We start from the raw sequence: 18,565 nt of genomic DNA, 5'->3' as shown, positions 1-18,565 counted from the left end.
CTTTGCATTGTGAAAAGGTTTTTCATACATACCTATTGTATTATTTCCTTTTCTTCCCCCATTCTTTTAGGTAATTACAGATTTTTCTGGAATTGTGCTAGAAAAAAAAACTACAGAAGAAGGCGCTTCAGAAGAGAATAAAAGTTGTAGTTTCCTGTGCATAGGAGAGTGTGCGTAATCCTCTCTTGTTCATAATGTGGCATTTTGAAATAGATAGTGTTTTCATAACAAGTTTTCCCAAGGAGCATTTTTTCGTAACAGAGATTCCATATCTTTTTCTTGTGAGTGTTCACTCACAGGTAATCTTTTTTTTTAAAAAAAGTGTTTTCAGTCCCTTTTATTTCTCAATACATCCATTTGAACTTGGCATTTGTCATTGACCCAGGGTCTTGATAGTGCTATGTGAAAAAAGAATGAATTACCGAGCAACTTATCAAAAACCTTTAGAACTGAAGCAGTTTACTTTTCAAAAAGGGCTTAAAATGCTCTCTACTAATTTATTTCAAACTTAAGCATTGAAAAAATTCTACTTGAAACTTAAGCATTCACATAAAATGCTACTTCAGACTTAAGCACACTATTACTTTATCCCTTTCTCAGCCTCTTTGTAGTGAAGACTAAAAAGAGGCTTTTGGATTCAAGAAGAAAAAGAGGAAGTTCATGTATCCGTATTTGTCACTTTTGTTTTTTAGTTCTTTGTAGTTTTGATAGAAGGTGTGGGAGTTTATGTAGGTTTTCAGTAAATGGATAAGGTATTAGGAAAAGAATAGGAAGGATAATTGCTACCAAAGGACAGACCGAAAGAGGTGTAAGAACCTAGAACTAGAGTTGGCCGAACTTAGAATTGACTGTAGAATCATTTGCTTTGAGTGAAGTAAATGAGATCTTGCATAGAAGTTACAGTTTGCTTCATTTGCCCCACTTTGTAAGATTACATATAGGAACTTTTTGTCTGTCTGTCTAATCCACAGCTGGTGAGAATGTTTCCTGCACTATACCGGATGGTGTGCCAATAGATATCACAGTGAAGTTGATGGTCTGCCTTGTACATCTCAACATCCTTGAACCACTTAATGTAAGTAACATTAAGATTTGTACTTAAGATACTTTAGATCAAATCTACAATGTTTAGATAACAAGAAATTTTAAGTTGACCCTAGATTTCATATTAATAACCAGGAAGTCACAGTAAACATCAGATTATTTTGTGTGAATGTCTTTTAAAAGCTAAGTGTTTGGAAATGGGCTTATGATCATTTGTTTTTCTTTTAAAATGAGAATAATCCAGAGATCAGAATGTGAGATTGGGCCTTTTAGACAATTGGCAGTTTCTGACAGCTGTTCTCTTTTGCCGACTTTGGACTAAGTATTTCATTGAATTAAAAAATGTATTGGGCATCTACTTTGCAGACCTTAGGATAAAGTGTTGAAAATAATATACAAGTCCCTGTCCTCATGGATCTTTTGTTTTAATGGGATTAGATAATAAATAAAATAAATACATAAAATATAGGATGTTAGTTGGTGATCAGTGCTCTGGAGAAAAATCAGAGAAGAATAGGGGATACTGGGGGTGGGAGGAGTTACAATTTTATTAAATTGGTCAAGAAAAGCCTCCCCCGAAAAGTGACATTTGAATGATGACGTGAAGGAAGTGACGAAGTAAACCAGGCGGGTACCGGAGGGAACAGCTTTCCAGAAAATCGGCAGACACAGAGGCCCTGAGGCCTGGGCATTATTGACTTGCCAGAGGAAGAGCACAGCAGGTCAGTGCTGCCCTAGCTCCTGCAATGCCTGCCTTATAACAGGCCTTCGGAAGCAGTGGCTGAATGAGTGAATGATGGCAGTATGAATTCTTTTTAATAGAGACTCAGAAATGAATTTAAAAAGTGATTATTTAAAGCTGGTTTTATTAAGCCTTTCTCCTCTTAGATTTGCCTCAGATAACTTGTATATATGTTAAAAAGAGAAATATAAGTAGATGAGCGTATTTGTAATGACTGTTTGACTTCCGGCTGTTAACTGTTGGGGTCTAGCCTCTCTTGACAACACTCGTGGAACAGAATCCCGAAGACATGGGAGACCTCTATCTCGATGTTGCTGAAGCTTTTCTGGATGTTGGTGAATATAATTCTGCACTTCCCCTCCTTAGTGCGCTAGTCTGCTCTGAAAGATATAACCTCGCAGTGGTTTGGCTTCGGCATGCAGGTAATACTTTTTTGTAGGAAGGAGAAGTTTTAATCACATAAGCAGGCAAGAACTTATTTCCCTAAGATGGTAATAATTATTATAAAATGTTAATGTCCTAGTGAAAGTATTTCTGGTTTCAGGGCAGTTTTTTTAAAGATTTATTTATTTTTTTATTGATTAATTGATTGATTGATTGATTGCTATGTTGGGTCTTCGTTTCTGTGCTAGGGCTTTCTCCAGTTGTGGCAAGCGGGGGCCACTCTTCATCACGGTGCGCGGGCCTCTCACTGTCACGGCCTCTCTTGTTGCGGAGCACAGGCTCCAGACGCGCAGGCTCAGTAATTGTGGCTCACGGGCCCAGCCGCTCTGCGGCATGTGGGATCTTCCCAGACCAGGGCTCGAACCCGTGTCCCCTGCATTAGCAGGCAGATTCTCAACCACTGCGCCACCACGGAAGCCCCCAGGGCAGTTTTTTGAAAGTCAGTATTTTAAGTTGTCTTGGTTTACTGCTAAGTGATTTTCCCTCACTAATGCATTGGAGGAATGATTCACTTAATGGTACCAGAGTGAAGTAGAAAGACTAACATATCCCTGTTAAAAATACCTTAAATACCTGTCTTTTACCTGTCTTAACCACAGGCTCTGGTTTCTAGTAATAGATTGTAAGACTTGGGATGCAATCTGATTTTTGAAGAGCTTTTAAGGATTTATATTTAATGTTATTTTGAGGAAAAAGTTAATATATTTTCAATGTTCTTTGAGCTGAAAATATGCTCAAGATTGGATTTTATATGTCATTTTATTTCATTGCATCTAAATCCACAGTAATCTGAAATAAATCATTTAGAGTAGGAAAAGCAGCTTGGGAAAAACAACTAAATCTCTTACAGAAATGTATGAAAACCAAAAATATTCTCATAGGATTTCCTATTGAATCAACATAAGAGATGCATTAAAGTTTGAATAGTCTTTGTTTCCAGTATTGCATGATGGCAGAAAGTTTTAATATTTTCTTAAAATATTACATAGTGGTAGAAAATCCTCTATAACTAGAGTAGCATTGATTGATATTCTGGGATATTTTGACACATATCACAGATATGAAATGGCAAAGAGAGCACTTAATGATTAAGATAGCACGTTACTATTTGGATGAGTGAACATGAATACAAATGTAATACCATCATAAAAAGTTACATTATTTGTGGGTTTTGAATTTTAAAGACATGAGCTGGGAATTGAAGTTTTTATTGCCTTCCATAAGGCTGTGGTATTTAAACTGCTCCTGTTACTAACAGTAGACATTTTAAAATCCTCTTTAATTATGATCATGATACTGATAAATGCTTTTTCCATGTTGAGCCTGTGTAGCTTGAGATGAGTGGAAGGTAAAACCTCAGAATCATCTAAAAATCATAAAGAAATTTGGAACAGTAGATAAGAAAGATCACTAGAGGAATCTAATGCTTGTAGCATAATAACAAAATATCTTTTAAAGTGAGAAGTGAAAAATTATGAGAAATTCTATCACAATGATCCATCCACATTTAGTAGTCTTCCTTTATTACCAAAATTTAACCTAAAGATAGTGATAAGGAGATATTTGAGAAATCTGAGATTTGAGAAAACAATTGGAGGCAAAATACCATCTTAGGAGATCATTGCAGTGAAAAGGAAAGAGGTGAAAGGGCTTAGATTAGTGAGTGCTGTGGCTATTAGGGTGGAAAGAAGAAATGCTTACCAGGAATTCATCTTCGAGTTCAAATGATAGGACTTAATGATTGATTGGCATAAAGTGTGAGGAATAAGGCCCAGTAGCCTCACTTCTGAGAACTTATCCTGAGGAAATAATTGAGTGAGGTGAGGGGAGGTGGTTTATATTGGAGATCACAAAACTCAGGAGCCTGGCAGGTAACAAAAGTGAATAGAGTAGGTAAGTGAGAGGCCCAGGGCAGGGTGAGAACTGGAGACGCCCGTCTAAAGGGTGCTGCTGTCTCTCAGCATGGCTGATGCACCAGGTGGGAATGAAGGGACGTGCTGTTGCCAAATCCAGATTTTTCAAAGGAATCCAGTAACTTGGATTTCATAAAACATCCTAGCTTTTAAGAATGTAGGCAATTCACTGTTTTTAACAGCACTGCGGCCTAACAAAGCATATCTGTAGGTTAAACTGGTCTGCCAATTTGTGAACTCTGGCTTTTATACATGAAGATATTTACTGTGGTGTTATTTATTAGAGTAAAAATTTGGGAATCACCTAAATGTCAAATAATATGGTTAAGTAAATAAGCAATTTAATTGAATATTATAATCAGTCAGAATGCCAATGAAGGCATGGGAAAATGTTGAAAGCATAATAGTAAGTGAATAAAGCAGAATACCAAATTGTGTGTGTATATATATATATATAAATATATAAAAATATATACTGATTACATCCTTGTAGCATAGATAGAGATTAGAAGGGATAATTGTTTTAAAGTACTGGAAATATGCATATATTTCTTTCTTGTTATAATTTTTCTGTATTGCTATAACTTCTTTTAAAATGGAGAAATAATTTTGGCCCGCTTACAAATCTGTAGTTCATATTAATGCTTTATTTTAACATCATTTTAGAATGCTTAAAGGCCTTAGGCTATATGGAGCGTGCTGCTGAAAGCTATGGCAAAGTGGTTGATCTGGCCCCCCTCCATTTGGATGCAAGAATTTCACTTTCCACCCTTCAGCAGCAGCTGGGCCGTCCTGAGAAAGCTCTGGAAGCTCTGGAACCCATGTATGATCCAGATACTTTAGCACAAGATGCAAACGCAGCACAGCAGGTAGGCCATGTAACATAGAAAGACGTTTTTCTTGATGGATTATGTTTTAGAACTTTCTCCTCGGTTAATGATGTCCCTACAGCTTATATCCAAGTTTTATTTTAGTGTATTAAATTCAGTGTTTTTGAAAAAGTGATTTTGAGTCTTAAGTTACAGCAACTTAACATTGTAATTGTTAATGTTATAATTTATAGTTTCTAAAACATTGGATTTTACTTATTGTGAGAGATCATAAAGCAAATGTTCTTAAGGTTTGGTTTCTAAGACAAAACTTTTCTATGCAAACAAAACAATTTACAGCAAAGGAATCTTGTCACACTTATTATCATGTGCTTATTTACTTAGGAACTGAAGTTGCTGCTTCAACGTTCTACTCTATTGTTCTCACAAGGCAAAATGTATGGTTATGTGGATACCTTGCTTACCATGTTAGCCATGCTTTTAAGGGTAGGTAATGATCTTTCTTTATATTAGCCTTGTTGACTTCTTAAATGTTTAGAATTTGGTTTAAACATAGATTATAGCCATTTTGTAACTCTCTTTTACTCTGTTAAACTCAAACTTTTTAAAGTGAAAGTCAGATAAAAGAAGACTTAGAGATTAATGGTATATAATTGAAAGTTCTACATAAAAGTGTAAACTTTACTATAGATTGTACAATAAAATCTTTGCTAATACATATTTAGAAAAATGAGAACCATCATGGTATCAGTTATCGGCTCTGTAGACACTGCTATGTGCCAAAATTTTTCACTTTGCAAAAATGTTTTCCGGATATGACATCCTTTCTGAGTCTGGCTTTTTTACAGGGAGGTGGCTGTGTGTGTGTGTGTGTGTTATAAACTTAGTATGAATTGCTTTCTTTTTCCTTACTAAGGTGAGTAGTGTGACCCAGATTCCTTTGTTAAGGAAAAAATAAGTCTATTCATTCTCTTCTAGGCGTTTATATACACAATGACTGGTCTTTTTTTTGCCTTACTAAAGAAGCTTTCAGGCACACCTGTGACACTTGTTTCCCATAGATTTTCTCTAAAAAATTATGTGACTAAAAAATCTCAATTATCATCTTTAATTCAGGTAGCAATGAATAGAGCCCAAGTCTGTTTGATATCTAGTTCCAAATCTGGAGAGAGGCATCTCTACCTTATTAAAGTGTCAAGAGACAAAATATCAGACAACAATGACCAAGAGTCAGCAAATTGTGATGCAAAAGGTAATTACTTTCATTTGCTTTATTGCACAAAACTTGGCTGAGTTGGAAAAAAAAACTCATGAAGTAATACTTGACAGTAATCTAATTGAAAATATATCCTTTTTGAATAAAATGATATTTTCTAATCTAGATCCCTCAGGTAAAATAAACTCTTTTGGTGTTTTTAAAAAAGAAAGAAAGGCTATACGTAAATACTTCAGTTTAAAAAAATTAAAAGGCAGGCATCTACTTAGATCCTTCTGTGAAAAAACTAAAACAGTCTTTTAATTTTGACTTTTTAAGAGGAAAATATACCCTATTTAAAGAAATTTGTGATGATTAGATGATAATACAGATTGCTTTATTTGTCTAGTCACTTCAATTACATATATTCCATTCTCTGTTAAACTTATTTTTGACAAATGTAGCAACGGTCATAAAAAGTCTGAAAATAAGTTGCTTTGGCCCAATCTCAAGTCATGTGACTTTGCAAGCCATCTATTTTTAGCTGAAAAATGATCAAGTATGTTGGGTGAGGTTATTACTCAGGGAACTTTGGAAGAGACCTAGGCTATAAACTAGAGATATCAATCTGGCAGAAAATTTTTTCATTGTTAATCAGGTCCACAGATACTAATTAAACCATTGTTACTGACATGGCAGTGTGCAATGGACAGGGTTTTGGAATCCAGAAGAGCTGAATCTCTGTTAAGCACACTATAAGGACATAAGCAAGATGTCGCAGGGGAAGAGAGTCAGAGGATAGGAGTGTGGGCTCGACTGCTCACAATCTAGTCTCAGAGCCCTGCCATCTCTCTAGTTTACTGATTCTGGGCTTATCCCAGTGGCTTCTGCCTCTGCACACATTATTTTGGACTATGTTTCCTTAACATATTTTTCTCTGTATCTGATCCTGGCTGTTTTCTCTTTCAGTATTTCCTCATTTCAGGTCCATTGTTGGTTTTTCTTAAGCTCATAAGATTTTTGTTTTGTCAGTTAGTTTCATCGTGGTGGGGATCACATTACACCAGTGCATCATGGTAGGATTATCTAGGGCTCTTTATGTTACATGCATCTTTTTACTGATTTTTTTCACTCAACATTTTCTCATGTTCTATTCTCTTTGTAGCTGTTATATTTAAGGAGTGTGTAATATTCCATTGGATAGCAGTTCCATAATTTAATCATTCCCGTATTATTTTTTGATTATACGGTTGCTTTTGATAATTTTCTTTTCTAAATAATACCATAGTGAGCATCCTCATGCCTATAGATTTATCCATATTTCTGACTAGTTGTTTAGGATAGATTCCCAGGAAGAGAATTACTGGATCAAAGACAGTAAAAAAATTTTATGGCTTTTGATATTTTTCAAGGGCTATAAAGGGAGGTTTCTTACAGACAAATAAGGAAGAGAAGATTTGTTAAGTATGAATTTGAAGTCCTTTGCTTAGCAAATATTTGAATGCCTTGTAGATGCAGAATCCCATATCTGACCTCAATCATGGAAAGCACACTCGCCCTGGGGGAGCATATATTCTAGCTAGCACTGAGAAACACAAATGAAGTAGCTGGACTTTACAATCAGAAATGAGAATTACCTAGGACTGCAGGTTGTTAGGCAGGCAGAGCAGAGGGGGGTCATGTTGAGGGAGTGGAAACAAGCAGCTCCCTCCTTCTCATCATTGTCAGAAGAATGTTGGCAAGAATTCAGTCCCATAGGGCCATGGTTATTAAATTTAACCGTAAAATTGGTCATGTGAATTTTCTTTCTAATACTCCTATTTCTGGAAGTGCAGTGTCCTAACTGATTTTCATTGGTCTCATTTTAGCAATATTTGCTGTACTCACGAGTGTTTTGACAAAAGATGACTGGTGGAACCTTCTTTTGAAGGCCATATACTCCTTATGTGACCTATCCCGATTTCAGGAGGCTGAGTTACTTGTGGATTCTTCATTGGAATATTACTCATTTTATGAGGACAGGCCAAAACGCAAAGAGCTAGAATACTTTGGTCTCTCTGCTGCAATTCTGGACAAAAATTTCAGAAAGGCATACAACTATATCAGGTGATTTTCCAATAACTTATTTTAATTAGATTCTTTGATGGAGCATGTATATTTACTTTGACGTAGTTTCTCATGGCCAAGATTTAATAAGCTGTTTTATTTTAACTCTCTTGTCACTTACAGATTAATTTGTTAATTGGTGATTCTCAGAAGCATATATGAGAGCATGCACTCCCATTTACTTAACCTCTGTGCCTCAGTCTCCCCATTTATTGTGATAAAACAGGCATCATAATATTACCACCTTATAGGATTACTGTGAGAGTTAAGTGAGTTGTCGTATGTAACACCTTTTAACAATGTCTGATACACATTATTATTATGCAGTGTTCATTGTTCTGCAGCTATGAGAGTGGGCTGGGAGAGAAAAGGTGAAACTTAAACCTCTTGATTCTGTTTTGTGGTTTAAAAGTTTTGCTGAAAAGCAGAAACAAGATGTAGAAGGACTACATCCCCCTTGTTGGGGGCGGTGCATTTCAGTGTTGGTGGGACAGCACTGAAAGGTTTCAATCTTAAAAATCAGGAAGATTTTTCTTTTTACATTATTTTTTACCCTCACCCTCTTTCTGCAATTTTAGGATAATGGTAATGGAAAATGTCAATAAACCCCAGCTCTGGAACATTTTCAATCAAGTTACCATGCATTCCCAAGATGTACGACATCACCGCTTTTGTCTCCGTTTAATGCTGAAAAACCCAGATAATCATGCCCTGTGTGTCTTGAATGGACACAACGCATTCGTATCTGGTAGTTTTAAGCATGCACTTGGTGAGTGTCCTGGCATATGACTTTGTCTCCTTCCCTCTGCCTTGGTTTCTTTATCTCTGAAATGGAGATAATAATTGGACCTACCTTGTAGATTATTGTGGAAATTAAATGAGTTAATATAAAGTACTTAAAATAATGCCTGGCACATACAGTAAGTGGCTATAAGTGTTCTCAGTAATTATAATAATTAATATTTATGTTTCTTATGATGCTTTGGTTTCAAAAGGTTAAAGTAAGTCTTTAAAGTAGGACTTTTTTTTTTTTTGAATGGTTTTTAAAACTTATTTATTTATTTATTTTGGCTGCGTTGGGTCTTCGTTGCTGCACATGGGCTTTCTCTAGTTGCAGCAAATGGGGGCTACTCTTCGTTGCGGTGCATGGGCTTCTCATTGCAGTGGCTTCTCTTTGTTGTGGAGCACAGGCTTCAGTAGTTGTGGCTCACAGGCTGTAGAGCACAGGCTCAGTAGTTGTGGCACACGGGCTTAGTTGCTCTGCGGCACGTGGGATCTTCCCGGACCAGGACTCAAACCTGTGTCCCCTGCATTGGCAGGTGGATTCTGAACCACTGCGCCACCAGGGAAGTCCGAAAGTAGGACTTTAAAGCTCAACAACTCTCCCTGCTGAGGCTTGTTCGTTCTCAAAATAATTTTAATTAATTATGGATGCTTTGCTACCTGATTTTAATTTGCTATAGTAACAAAGAGGGACTTAAGATTTGCTGATGGTTCATTCCTTTAGGACTGCGGTCCCGAACCTTTTTGGCACCAGGGACCAGTTTCATAGAAGACAGTTTTTCCACGGACCAGGGGTGGGGTGGGGTGGAGGGGAGGGGGGTGGGAATGGGGATGGTTTGGGGATGATTCCAGCGCATTACATTTATTGTGCACTTTATTTCTATCATTATTACATTGTGACGTATAATGAAATAATTATACAAATCACCATAATGCAGAATCAGTGGGAACCCTGAGCTTGTTTTTGCTTGCCACTCACTGAGTTATAGAGTTTTGATATGAGTCTGCATCAGTTGATTTATTATGGTCTCTGTGTAGTCAAACCTCTCTGCTAATGATAATCTGTATTTGCAGCCGCTCCCCAGCGCTAGCATCACTGCGTCAGCTCCACCTCAGATCATCAGCGATTATATTCTCATAAGGAGCACACGACCTAGACCCCTCGCATGCACAGTTCACAGTAGGGTTCACGCTCCTATGAGAATCTAATGCTGCCACTGATTCGACAGGAGACAGAGCTCAGGCAGCAACGGGAGTGATGGGGAGTGGCTGTAAATACAGATGAAGCTTCACTTGCTCGCCTGCCGCTCACCTCCTGCTGTGTGGCCCAGGTCCTAACAGGCCATGAACGGGTTGGGGATGCCTGCTTTAGGAGACAAGTCTTTTTTTTTTTGCCTTTATTTATTTATTTACTTACTTATTTACATATATATATATCTCTTCTTTTTCAAATTTTTTTGCCCATTTAGGTTATTACAGATTTTTTTTTAATATTTCTTTGTTTTATTTATTTATTTTTATTTTTTATTTTTTTGGCTGCATTCGGTCTTAGTTGCGGCACATGGGCTCTTCGTTGTGGTGTGCGGGCTTCTCTCTAGTTGTGGTGCATGGGCTCCAGGGCATGTGGGCTCTGTAGTTTGTAGCACACAGGCTCTCTCGTTGATGTGTGCGAGCTCAGTGGTTGTGGAGCATGGGCTTATTTGCCCCACAGCATGTGTGGGATCTTAGTTCCCTGACCAGGGATCGAACCCACATTCCCTGCATTGGAAGGCAGATTCTTTACCACTGGACCACCAGGGAAGTCCCCTATTACAGAATATTGAGTAGAGTTCCCTGTGCTATACAGTAGGTCCATGTTGGGTATCTATTTCAAATATAGTAGTGTGTATATGTCAATCCCAGAGTCTCAGTTTCTGCTTTGGTAACCATAAGTTTGTTTTCGAAGTCTGTGAGTCTGTTTCTGTTTTGTATATACGTTCATTTGTATCTTTTTTTTTTTTTTTTAGATTCCACATATAAGCAATATCATATGATATTTGTCTTTCTTTGTCTGACTTACTTAGTATGATAATCTCTAGGTCCATCCATGTTGCTGCAAATGGCATTATTTCATTCTTTTTAAAGGCTGAGTAATATTCCACTGATATGTACCACATCTTTATCCATTCATCTGTCAATGGACATTCAGGTTGTTTCCGTGTCTTGGCTGTTGTAAACAGCGCTGCAATGAACACTGGGGTGCATGTATCCTTTTGAACCATATTTTTCTCCAGATATGTGCCCAGGAGTGGGATTGCTGGATCATATGGTAGTTCTATTTTTAGTTTTTTAAGGAATCTCCATATTGTTCTACATAGTGGCTGCACCAATTTACATTCCCACCAACAGTGCAGGAGGGTTCCCTTTTCTCCACACCCTCTTCAGCATTTATTGTTTGTAGACTTTTTTGATGATGGCCATTCTGACTGGTGGGAGACAAGTCTTTATATTAAGATTTATTTACATAGCTCTCACTAATTCTAATTAAACTCAGGGAAAATTTAATCATTTATAGGAAATTTCTGTAATAAGGAATCAGGAGCAAACAAGTAGAAAAATACCTAACCAAAAGTTTAGGTGAGACATGTATCTCCTGCTGCCTGAAAGCTAGTGTTGCCAAGTTCACTTCTGAATATACTGTGATTTTGGCTGTTTAATACTTTCATGTTTCTTTGTGTATGGCTGCTGTTTTTATAGTTGTTCAGCCAGTAATCTTGAACATCAGACACTGAAACTTTCCTTCATTGTGTATGCTTTTTTGGAATTGTTAGTTTAATATTAAGAAAATATAAAATAGAGATTTTATTTTATTTTCCTATATTTAGAAACTTTTACACTCCCCAAAAATAGGAAGTCCAAATGGCAGGCTACCATCTGTGCTGCTAAAGAGATTTTACAGTGCTGTTCCTTCTGGAATAGAAGTTTTCTTATCTATATGATAAATTAGAGATCATACCTTTATAAGAAAAATTTGCTTAAATTCCTCTATCTCATACAGTTAGGCATTTGATATGAGACAATTATATATATAGAATACATGGAATTCACAAAACCATGAATTCTTATTTTATTATTAAATACATTTAGCTCTTCTCAGGCAAAACAAAGTAGTTGCTACGTTTGGGAAAATAATACCCATAACCTAAAATACAAAACAAAACTATGTTTCTTTTTCTCACCTCCATGATCCATCACATTTGAATTTATAAGATAGGTCTCAATTAATTTTATGAAAGAATTCACCAAAAGACACATTCCCCCATTGGCTTTTAAAAAGATTTAAGATCATAAGATATATTTATGATCACAATTGATACACTGTTTATTTTGGAAGTACTATTCTACATGGAAATATCTAACTGTACCTTAAAAAAGTTACTTTTATACTCATATTTAATCTTTATGGTCAGGATATGTTCATGGGTAAATCCTTCTAATTTTGTTATATGTTATATATTATTTTAAAATTCAAATTAATGTTCACCTGGTTGATATTTTTTTATTTTTATTTATTTATTTGTTTGTTTTTGCCTGTGTTGGGTCTTTGTTAAAATTCAAATTAATGTTCACCTGGTTGATATTTTTTTATTTTTATTTATTTATTTATTTGTTTTTGCCTGTGTTGGGTCTTTGTTGCTGTGCGCAGGCTTTCTCTAGTTGCAGTGAGCAGGAGCTGCTCTTCATTGCAGCGCGCGGGCTTCTTATTGCGGTGGCTTCTCTTTGTTGTTGAGCATGGGCTCTAGGCACACAGGCTTCAGTAGTTGTGGCACACGGGCTCAGTAGTTGTGGCTCACGGGGTCTAGAGCACAGGCTCAGTAGTTATGGCGCACGGACCTAGTTGCTCTGCCACATGCGGGATCTACCTGGACCAGGGCTTGAATCCGTGTCCCCTGCAGTGGCAGGCAGATTCTTAACCACTGTGTCACCAGGGAAGTCCCTGGTTGATATTTTAGAATGTACTCCTTGCATATGTTAAAGTAACAGTAATGTTTGTTTACCTTAAAATATATTAGAGTAAGTGTTGAAGAAATAAGGAACTATGTTTTTGTCCCACCATCTGACATCACTGTTCATTTTTCAGGACAGTATGTGCAGGCCTTTCGCACCCATCCCCATGAACCTCTCTATAGCCTCTGTATAGGCCTAACCTTTATTCACATGGCATCTCAGAAGTATGTATTAAGGAGACATGCTCTTATTGTGCAGGTAATTCATTTGGATTCCTCATTACTTGATTTTATGTTCTTTAAAAATGAATATACTTAATGCTTTTGTTACTCTGCTTCAAAAGTAGTACCTGCTTAGCGCACATGTTGGGAGTACCCAACACCTATCCCTATGTTCAACACTCATGGACCAACATCTAGGGGTACCCCCGGCTAAGACTTACGCAACCATGTAGAAAAGGGTGCGCAGCCAGATCATAAATGAAGAAGACACAGGCGGAATCTTAAGGAATCCGGTGCAGACTTCCTTATATTCTGGAGCCTCAGAGGCTTCCAGCCTTCTAGGTCCTTAAGATTTTTTAAATTAATTTAAAAAATATAATAATGTATACATACAGTAATGTATGAATATGTGCCTGTGTGACTGTTTCCTTACATCATCACCACAATTTGCTCTTTTAAAGTCTTCTTAGTTCGTAAAGCAGTTTGAAATTACCTTTTTGTTTTCTTGTTTACTTTTTTACATAGCTTGTCTCCTCTAGTAAAAATGTAAACTCCAAGAGATCAGAGATCTTATCTGTCTTGTTCACCCCTGTATCCTCAACACTTTTGCTTCTATTTCAGTTTTTATGTTTATATATTTGATGCATGTATATACCTGTTTTTTAAGTAGTTAGGAAAGGAAAGAAAACGTTCTTTCTCAGATTTTTGTCTTTAAATTTCTCATTTTTAAATAAGAAGATAAGATATTTCTGAGATTGTTTGTCTGCTGTTACTTAACAGAGAACCATGTTTTTCAGTGGAGTAGAGGTCATATTCATGTACTCAAATGGGTTCATTTATTGTGCAGAAAGTATGATTTGTTTACTGAGCATAATTTTTATTCCTAGAATGCATTAATTCTAAAGAATTCCTTAATTTTTATTATTAATTTATGAAGGAAAATTTGTGACCATTTAGTACATAGCAGATCACCCAGGAAATTGCATTTTATTTTCTGTACGTACAAATTAGTTGATTTACTCTTAACTCAGATAATATATTTATTTAATTACTTACATCAGATACTTGCACCTAGCAACTTGAAGCTTTCTGTGCGTGATAAAAGTTGAAGCTGCATTAAAGGGGAAAGTGAATACAAGAAGAAGTTAAGAAGCAAGTTGCTTTTTGGATACTGTGACACACACGGAGCCTGCATCATTTCAGTTAGGCTCTGAAATAATCAGTTTCTCCATAAAACTATTGAGTCAGAAGTTTTCAGAGGGAAAAAAAACCAAGTTTTTTAAGGTTAAGAGGTTATTAAGGTTCTGAGAGGTATATAAAAGGTACCATTTACCCAGAAAGGTTAGATATGCTCAAGTGAGTTTGCTCATGAGGATGAAACTTTCTGAATTGTCATTATAAGGGCTTGGATTTTATATTTTGGTCAAGCTTTTAGACAGGTATCTCAAACCTAAAATTTTACTGGCCTCTAATGCCACAAAAGCCAACTTGAAACCATAAAAATATATATTCTGTGTGCTTATAGATTACAGATCTTTAACAGCTAGTTGTAACATTTGGCTTTGTTTTCTATGAATTCTTTTGTCTTTAGTTTAAAAAAATCTCTCTTTTACACCTTCAGAAGAGATATTGACCATGTTGTGATATAACACTACACCACAGGCATATATTCTTTTAGGGTAGCACTGTCTTTTTGAAAAAAAATATTTGTATTCCTGCACCTGGCACATACTGTCAAATGAGTGAACTATTGAATTATTTATCTTTTTCTTTTTGGTAGGGCTTTTCCTTTCTTAATCGATACCTCAGTCTACGTGGGCCTTGCCAGGAATCATTCTACAATTTGGGCCGTGGCCTTCACCAGCTGGGGCTGATTCACCTTGCAATCCACTATTATCAGAAGGCCCTGGAGCTCCCTCCATTCGTGGTAGAGGTATTGTATGATTTACTCTAAAAACTGAGGAGTCACCTCATTTCATCTATAGATAAGTGCAGTTAGCTCAGTGTAGTGGTCCAGACAGTGAAATTAATTGTAGCTTATATATTAAAATGTATTTTCTCCTTATTGAATGCACTTATTTAATTATGTTCAGCAACAAGTAATTCTTTGACATCCTGGCCTTAATGACCTGATCAGCAAATATGTGGCCATATATGACTTCTGGTTATGACCATTTCAGTTATCCTAAGATAGCCCCTGTGGTTAACAGGTGTGAGCTGGTAGACAGGAAGCCTGAGTATTGAGTAGTATAGCCATTATTCATTTCCAAGTTCAAAAGTGTAACTAACATACTTCTTTATAAAAATGAAAGACCAATATAAATGCAGTTTTGTTTAAGATAATGTAATATAGGGTGAAGTGTTGCCAATACTATGATAGTCTGTGTTTAAAGCCTGATTTTTAATTTCTGAAGGAAAGTATGTTTTCACTGTTAATATTTTTAAGTTGCACTCATAATCCCCACATTCCCTCACAACTGTTTTCTATTACCCTTGTTCAACATTAGCTATTAAGCAAATGAATACATATTCTTATAGTTATGCTGATGAAATACATATACTTTTGTGTTCTTTATTTCATAACTACTTTATGTATTGCTCCTTAAGCTTTATAGGTATCATTTTTCATTGTTGCAGATGTTTTTTCAGGTGACTATAAAATTTTGCATGGGGAAGATTAGGAACATAGATCTAATCTATTCCATTGAGTTCATTGCTTTGTTATTTAAGTAGAAAAAAAGGTAATAACACTCATAAGGTAATCATTATAATCAATTTGGTTATAATCATATAATCAATCATATAATCAATATGCCCTCCTAGACCTATTCTTTATATGCGTTTCTGTTATATAGTACAGGTATTTTTTTCCCATCTGGTCATTTGTGTTATGATTTTTTTTTGCATGCAGAAGTTTTACATTTTTTATGAAGTCATATCAATCTTTCTCTTTATAGTTTCTACTCTTGCTGTTATACTTAGAAGGGCCTTTCCTACCCAAGATTATATTATTGTATTTTTCAACTGTATTTTTCTTTTATGGTTTCACTTTTTTACTCTTAAATCCTAATTCATCTACAGTTCATTCTGCCATGTCTTGTGGATGAGACTTTTTTCTTTAACTTATTGGTTACACATTTAAAAATATTTGATGATACAGTTACTGTAACAATTAACTGAATCAGCATTACCTGATAAAAATTTAAATCCAAGGTATATGTCTAGTTTTATAATTTTTTTTTAGTATTATGAATTTTAATAGTTTTTTGAACACTTACAAAACTATTTATTTGCCATAAAATTGTCCTGGTTGTCAGTTTGAAATATAACTCATTCATATATTTTTTCCCCCTAGGGTATGGAAGTTGACCAGTTAGACTTACGAAGAGATATTGCCTACAATTTGTCTCTCATATATCAGAACAGCGGGAATATTGGAATGGCTCAGAAGCTTTTATATACTTATTGTTCTATATAAAGCCCCTCAGCTGGGAAAGCAGCTTGGGCAGCTGCTGTGCATGGACCTGTATTTTCTGTCTCAGGGCTTATTATTAACCCAAAAATGGACATGATAATTTCAGAATTATCTGTGTATTTCATTTTTAATATATGATAATGATCTTTTGGTAGATATGCAAAATTATCATTCCTGCAAGAATTTTATATTGGTCTGTCATTTTCCCGTACTATTTTTTGGTAAGTTGTCCCCCAAACTGAAATGGACAGTATTAGCCATTGAACCAGCATGGAGTTGAATACACTATTTTTTTCACACCATTTATTCATTTGTGTATTTAATACTGTATATTAAACACCTACTATGTACCAGGCACTGTGATAGGTGTTTGGAATACAGTAGTAAGAGAGATATTACCTCTCAATACAGTTCTTTAAATACAGACCTTGAGCATATATTTATTTGAAAGAAATGTTTGCTACATTTCTACATATATCATTGTTGTCAGTCATCCATTTCTTAGTGCCCTGTTACTATTGCCATTAGTTTTTCAGATACATAGAAAAGGAGGTTACTTAGCAGAGGAAAGATAGATTGGGACTCTCATGTCAGCACAATTATATAATTCACTTAGTTCCTTGCAAACTTATTTTAAATGGTTATGTGGTAGGAAGACAAGTAATGGAGTTAATCTTTTACTTTTCACCTACATGTATCTTAGCCATAAAGACTGAGGGCTGGGAGGCTGGGCTTAATTCATAGCAAACTGCTCTGAGGCAAATAAAAAAATGCATTATCAATGTTTGGCTTTCTGACCAAAAAAAAAAGAAAAAAAAGGTGACTAGGTTCAATAGCCATGACCTGGTTTCCATTTCAAGATCACTAGGAACGTAGTAGGAAGACTGGGGAATTGTATGTATGGAATAAGGTTTTACTGATGAAGTAGAAACAGATAAAAACCTTTTACTTATCTCAAATATTACATGTTCTTGGATCTAAGATAACAGTACTTGTTAGATATACTTGGTTTAATAAGAGCTTTTTAGAGTTTCTTTTTAGGGGGAAACAAATACTGTAATAAATGTACATGTGGATTATAAGACCCAGTCCAATTGTGGGAGGAAAACAAGTATGAGATTTAGGATGAAAGAAGTACAGTGGGGGCTTTTTAGGAATTCTTACCACTGTTTACACTGTATACATAACTTTGTAGTTGAGAAGCAGAATTTGTATGTAATAAGTAAATGTATGGTGCAGTCTGTATGTGTGTATGTGTATGTATGTGTATATATAGAATTTAAATAAACTTTATTTTTGTAATTAAAGTTAATTGTTTCATATGCTTATATATATATTTTATTTCATGCCATTTGCAGGTAATGATAAAGCCGACTGTGATATAGTGATGAGGTAGATTTGTGTCTTGGAATTCTGTGGAGTTGAGTACTCTGTGTTCAGAATTTCTCTCTTGAATTAAACTCACTGTGCTGTAACTCCAGTATCTGCTGAATAGCCTTGGAGGACACAATAAATCTCTCTAGCAGTCTTCTAAGAAAAAAAAAGCTGATAAATGCATGAGTTTGTTTATCATTTAAAATCATAACTACCATTTGCTGAGTGTTTTTACTATGCTACTGTGTTGTAAGTACAGTGCAGGATATTTTAGATACATTAACTCTGATTCTGTCGGAGAGTCACCTGCAAGGTAGGTGTTATTGTTGTTATTATCATCCCCATCTTATTTATGAGAGATTAAATAGCATGTTCAGGTTCACTAGCAGGCTACTCCTTGCTCAGAGATGTTCCTTTGGAGGAACATACTTGCTACAGTTCAGAGTAACAA

General features: G+C 35.7%; 1 protein-coding gene across 2 annotated transcripts in view; it reads left to right on the top strand.

The window, feature by feature from the left end:
* The window catches only part of GTF3C3 (general transcription factor IIIC subunit 3), a 30,686-nt gene extending 12,502 nt beyond the window's left edge, over positions 1–18,184 (top strand). Inside the window, exons 8-18 of one of the 2 annotated variants that reach the window (XM_057551806.1) lie at positions 71–170; positions 972–1,075; positions 2,037–2,121; positions 4,810–5,012; positions 5,358–5,463; positions 6,094–6,225; positions 8,037–8,274; positions 8,853–9,043; positions 13,178–13,302; positions 15,046–15,198; positions 16,621–18,184. In XM_057551806.1, the coding sequence (XP_057407789.1) occupies positions 71–170; positions 972–1,075; positions 2,037–2,121; positions 4,810–5,012; positions 5,358–5,463; positions 6,094–6,225; positions 8,037–8,274; positions 8,853–9,043; positions 13,178–13,302; positions 15,046–15,198; positions 16,621–16,743 (1,560 nt within the window). In that variant the 3' untranslated portion in view covers positions 16,744–18,184. Of the gene's footprint in view, positions 1–70; positions 171–971; positions 1,076–2,036; positions 2,209–4,809; positions 5,013–5,357; positions 5,464–6,093; positions 6,226–8,036; positions 8,275–8,852; positions 9,044–13,177; positions 13,303–15,045; positions 15,199–16,620 lie in introns of both variants that reach the window. The other variant, XM_057551805.1, reaches the window with a different exon arrangement.
* Positions 18,185–18,565: the final 381 nt, after the last annotated feature.

This window comes from Balaenoptera acutorostrata, chromosome 8 (genome assembly GCF_949987535.1).
Source record: "Balaenoptera acutorostrata chromosome 8, mBalAcu1.1, whole genome shotgun sequence".
Lineage (NCBI taxonomy): Eukaryota > Metazoa > Chordata > Mammalia > Artiodactyla > Balaenopteridae > Balaenoptera > Balaenoptera acutorostrata.
The sequence above is the reverse complement of the archived record's forward strand: the minus strand, read 5'-3'. Positions and strand labels throughout refer to the sequence as shown.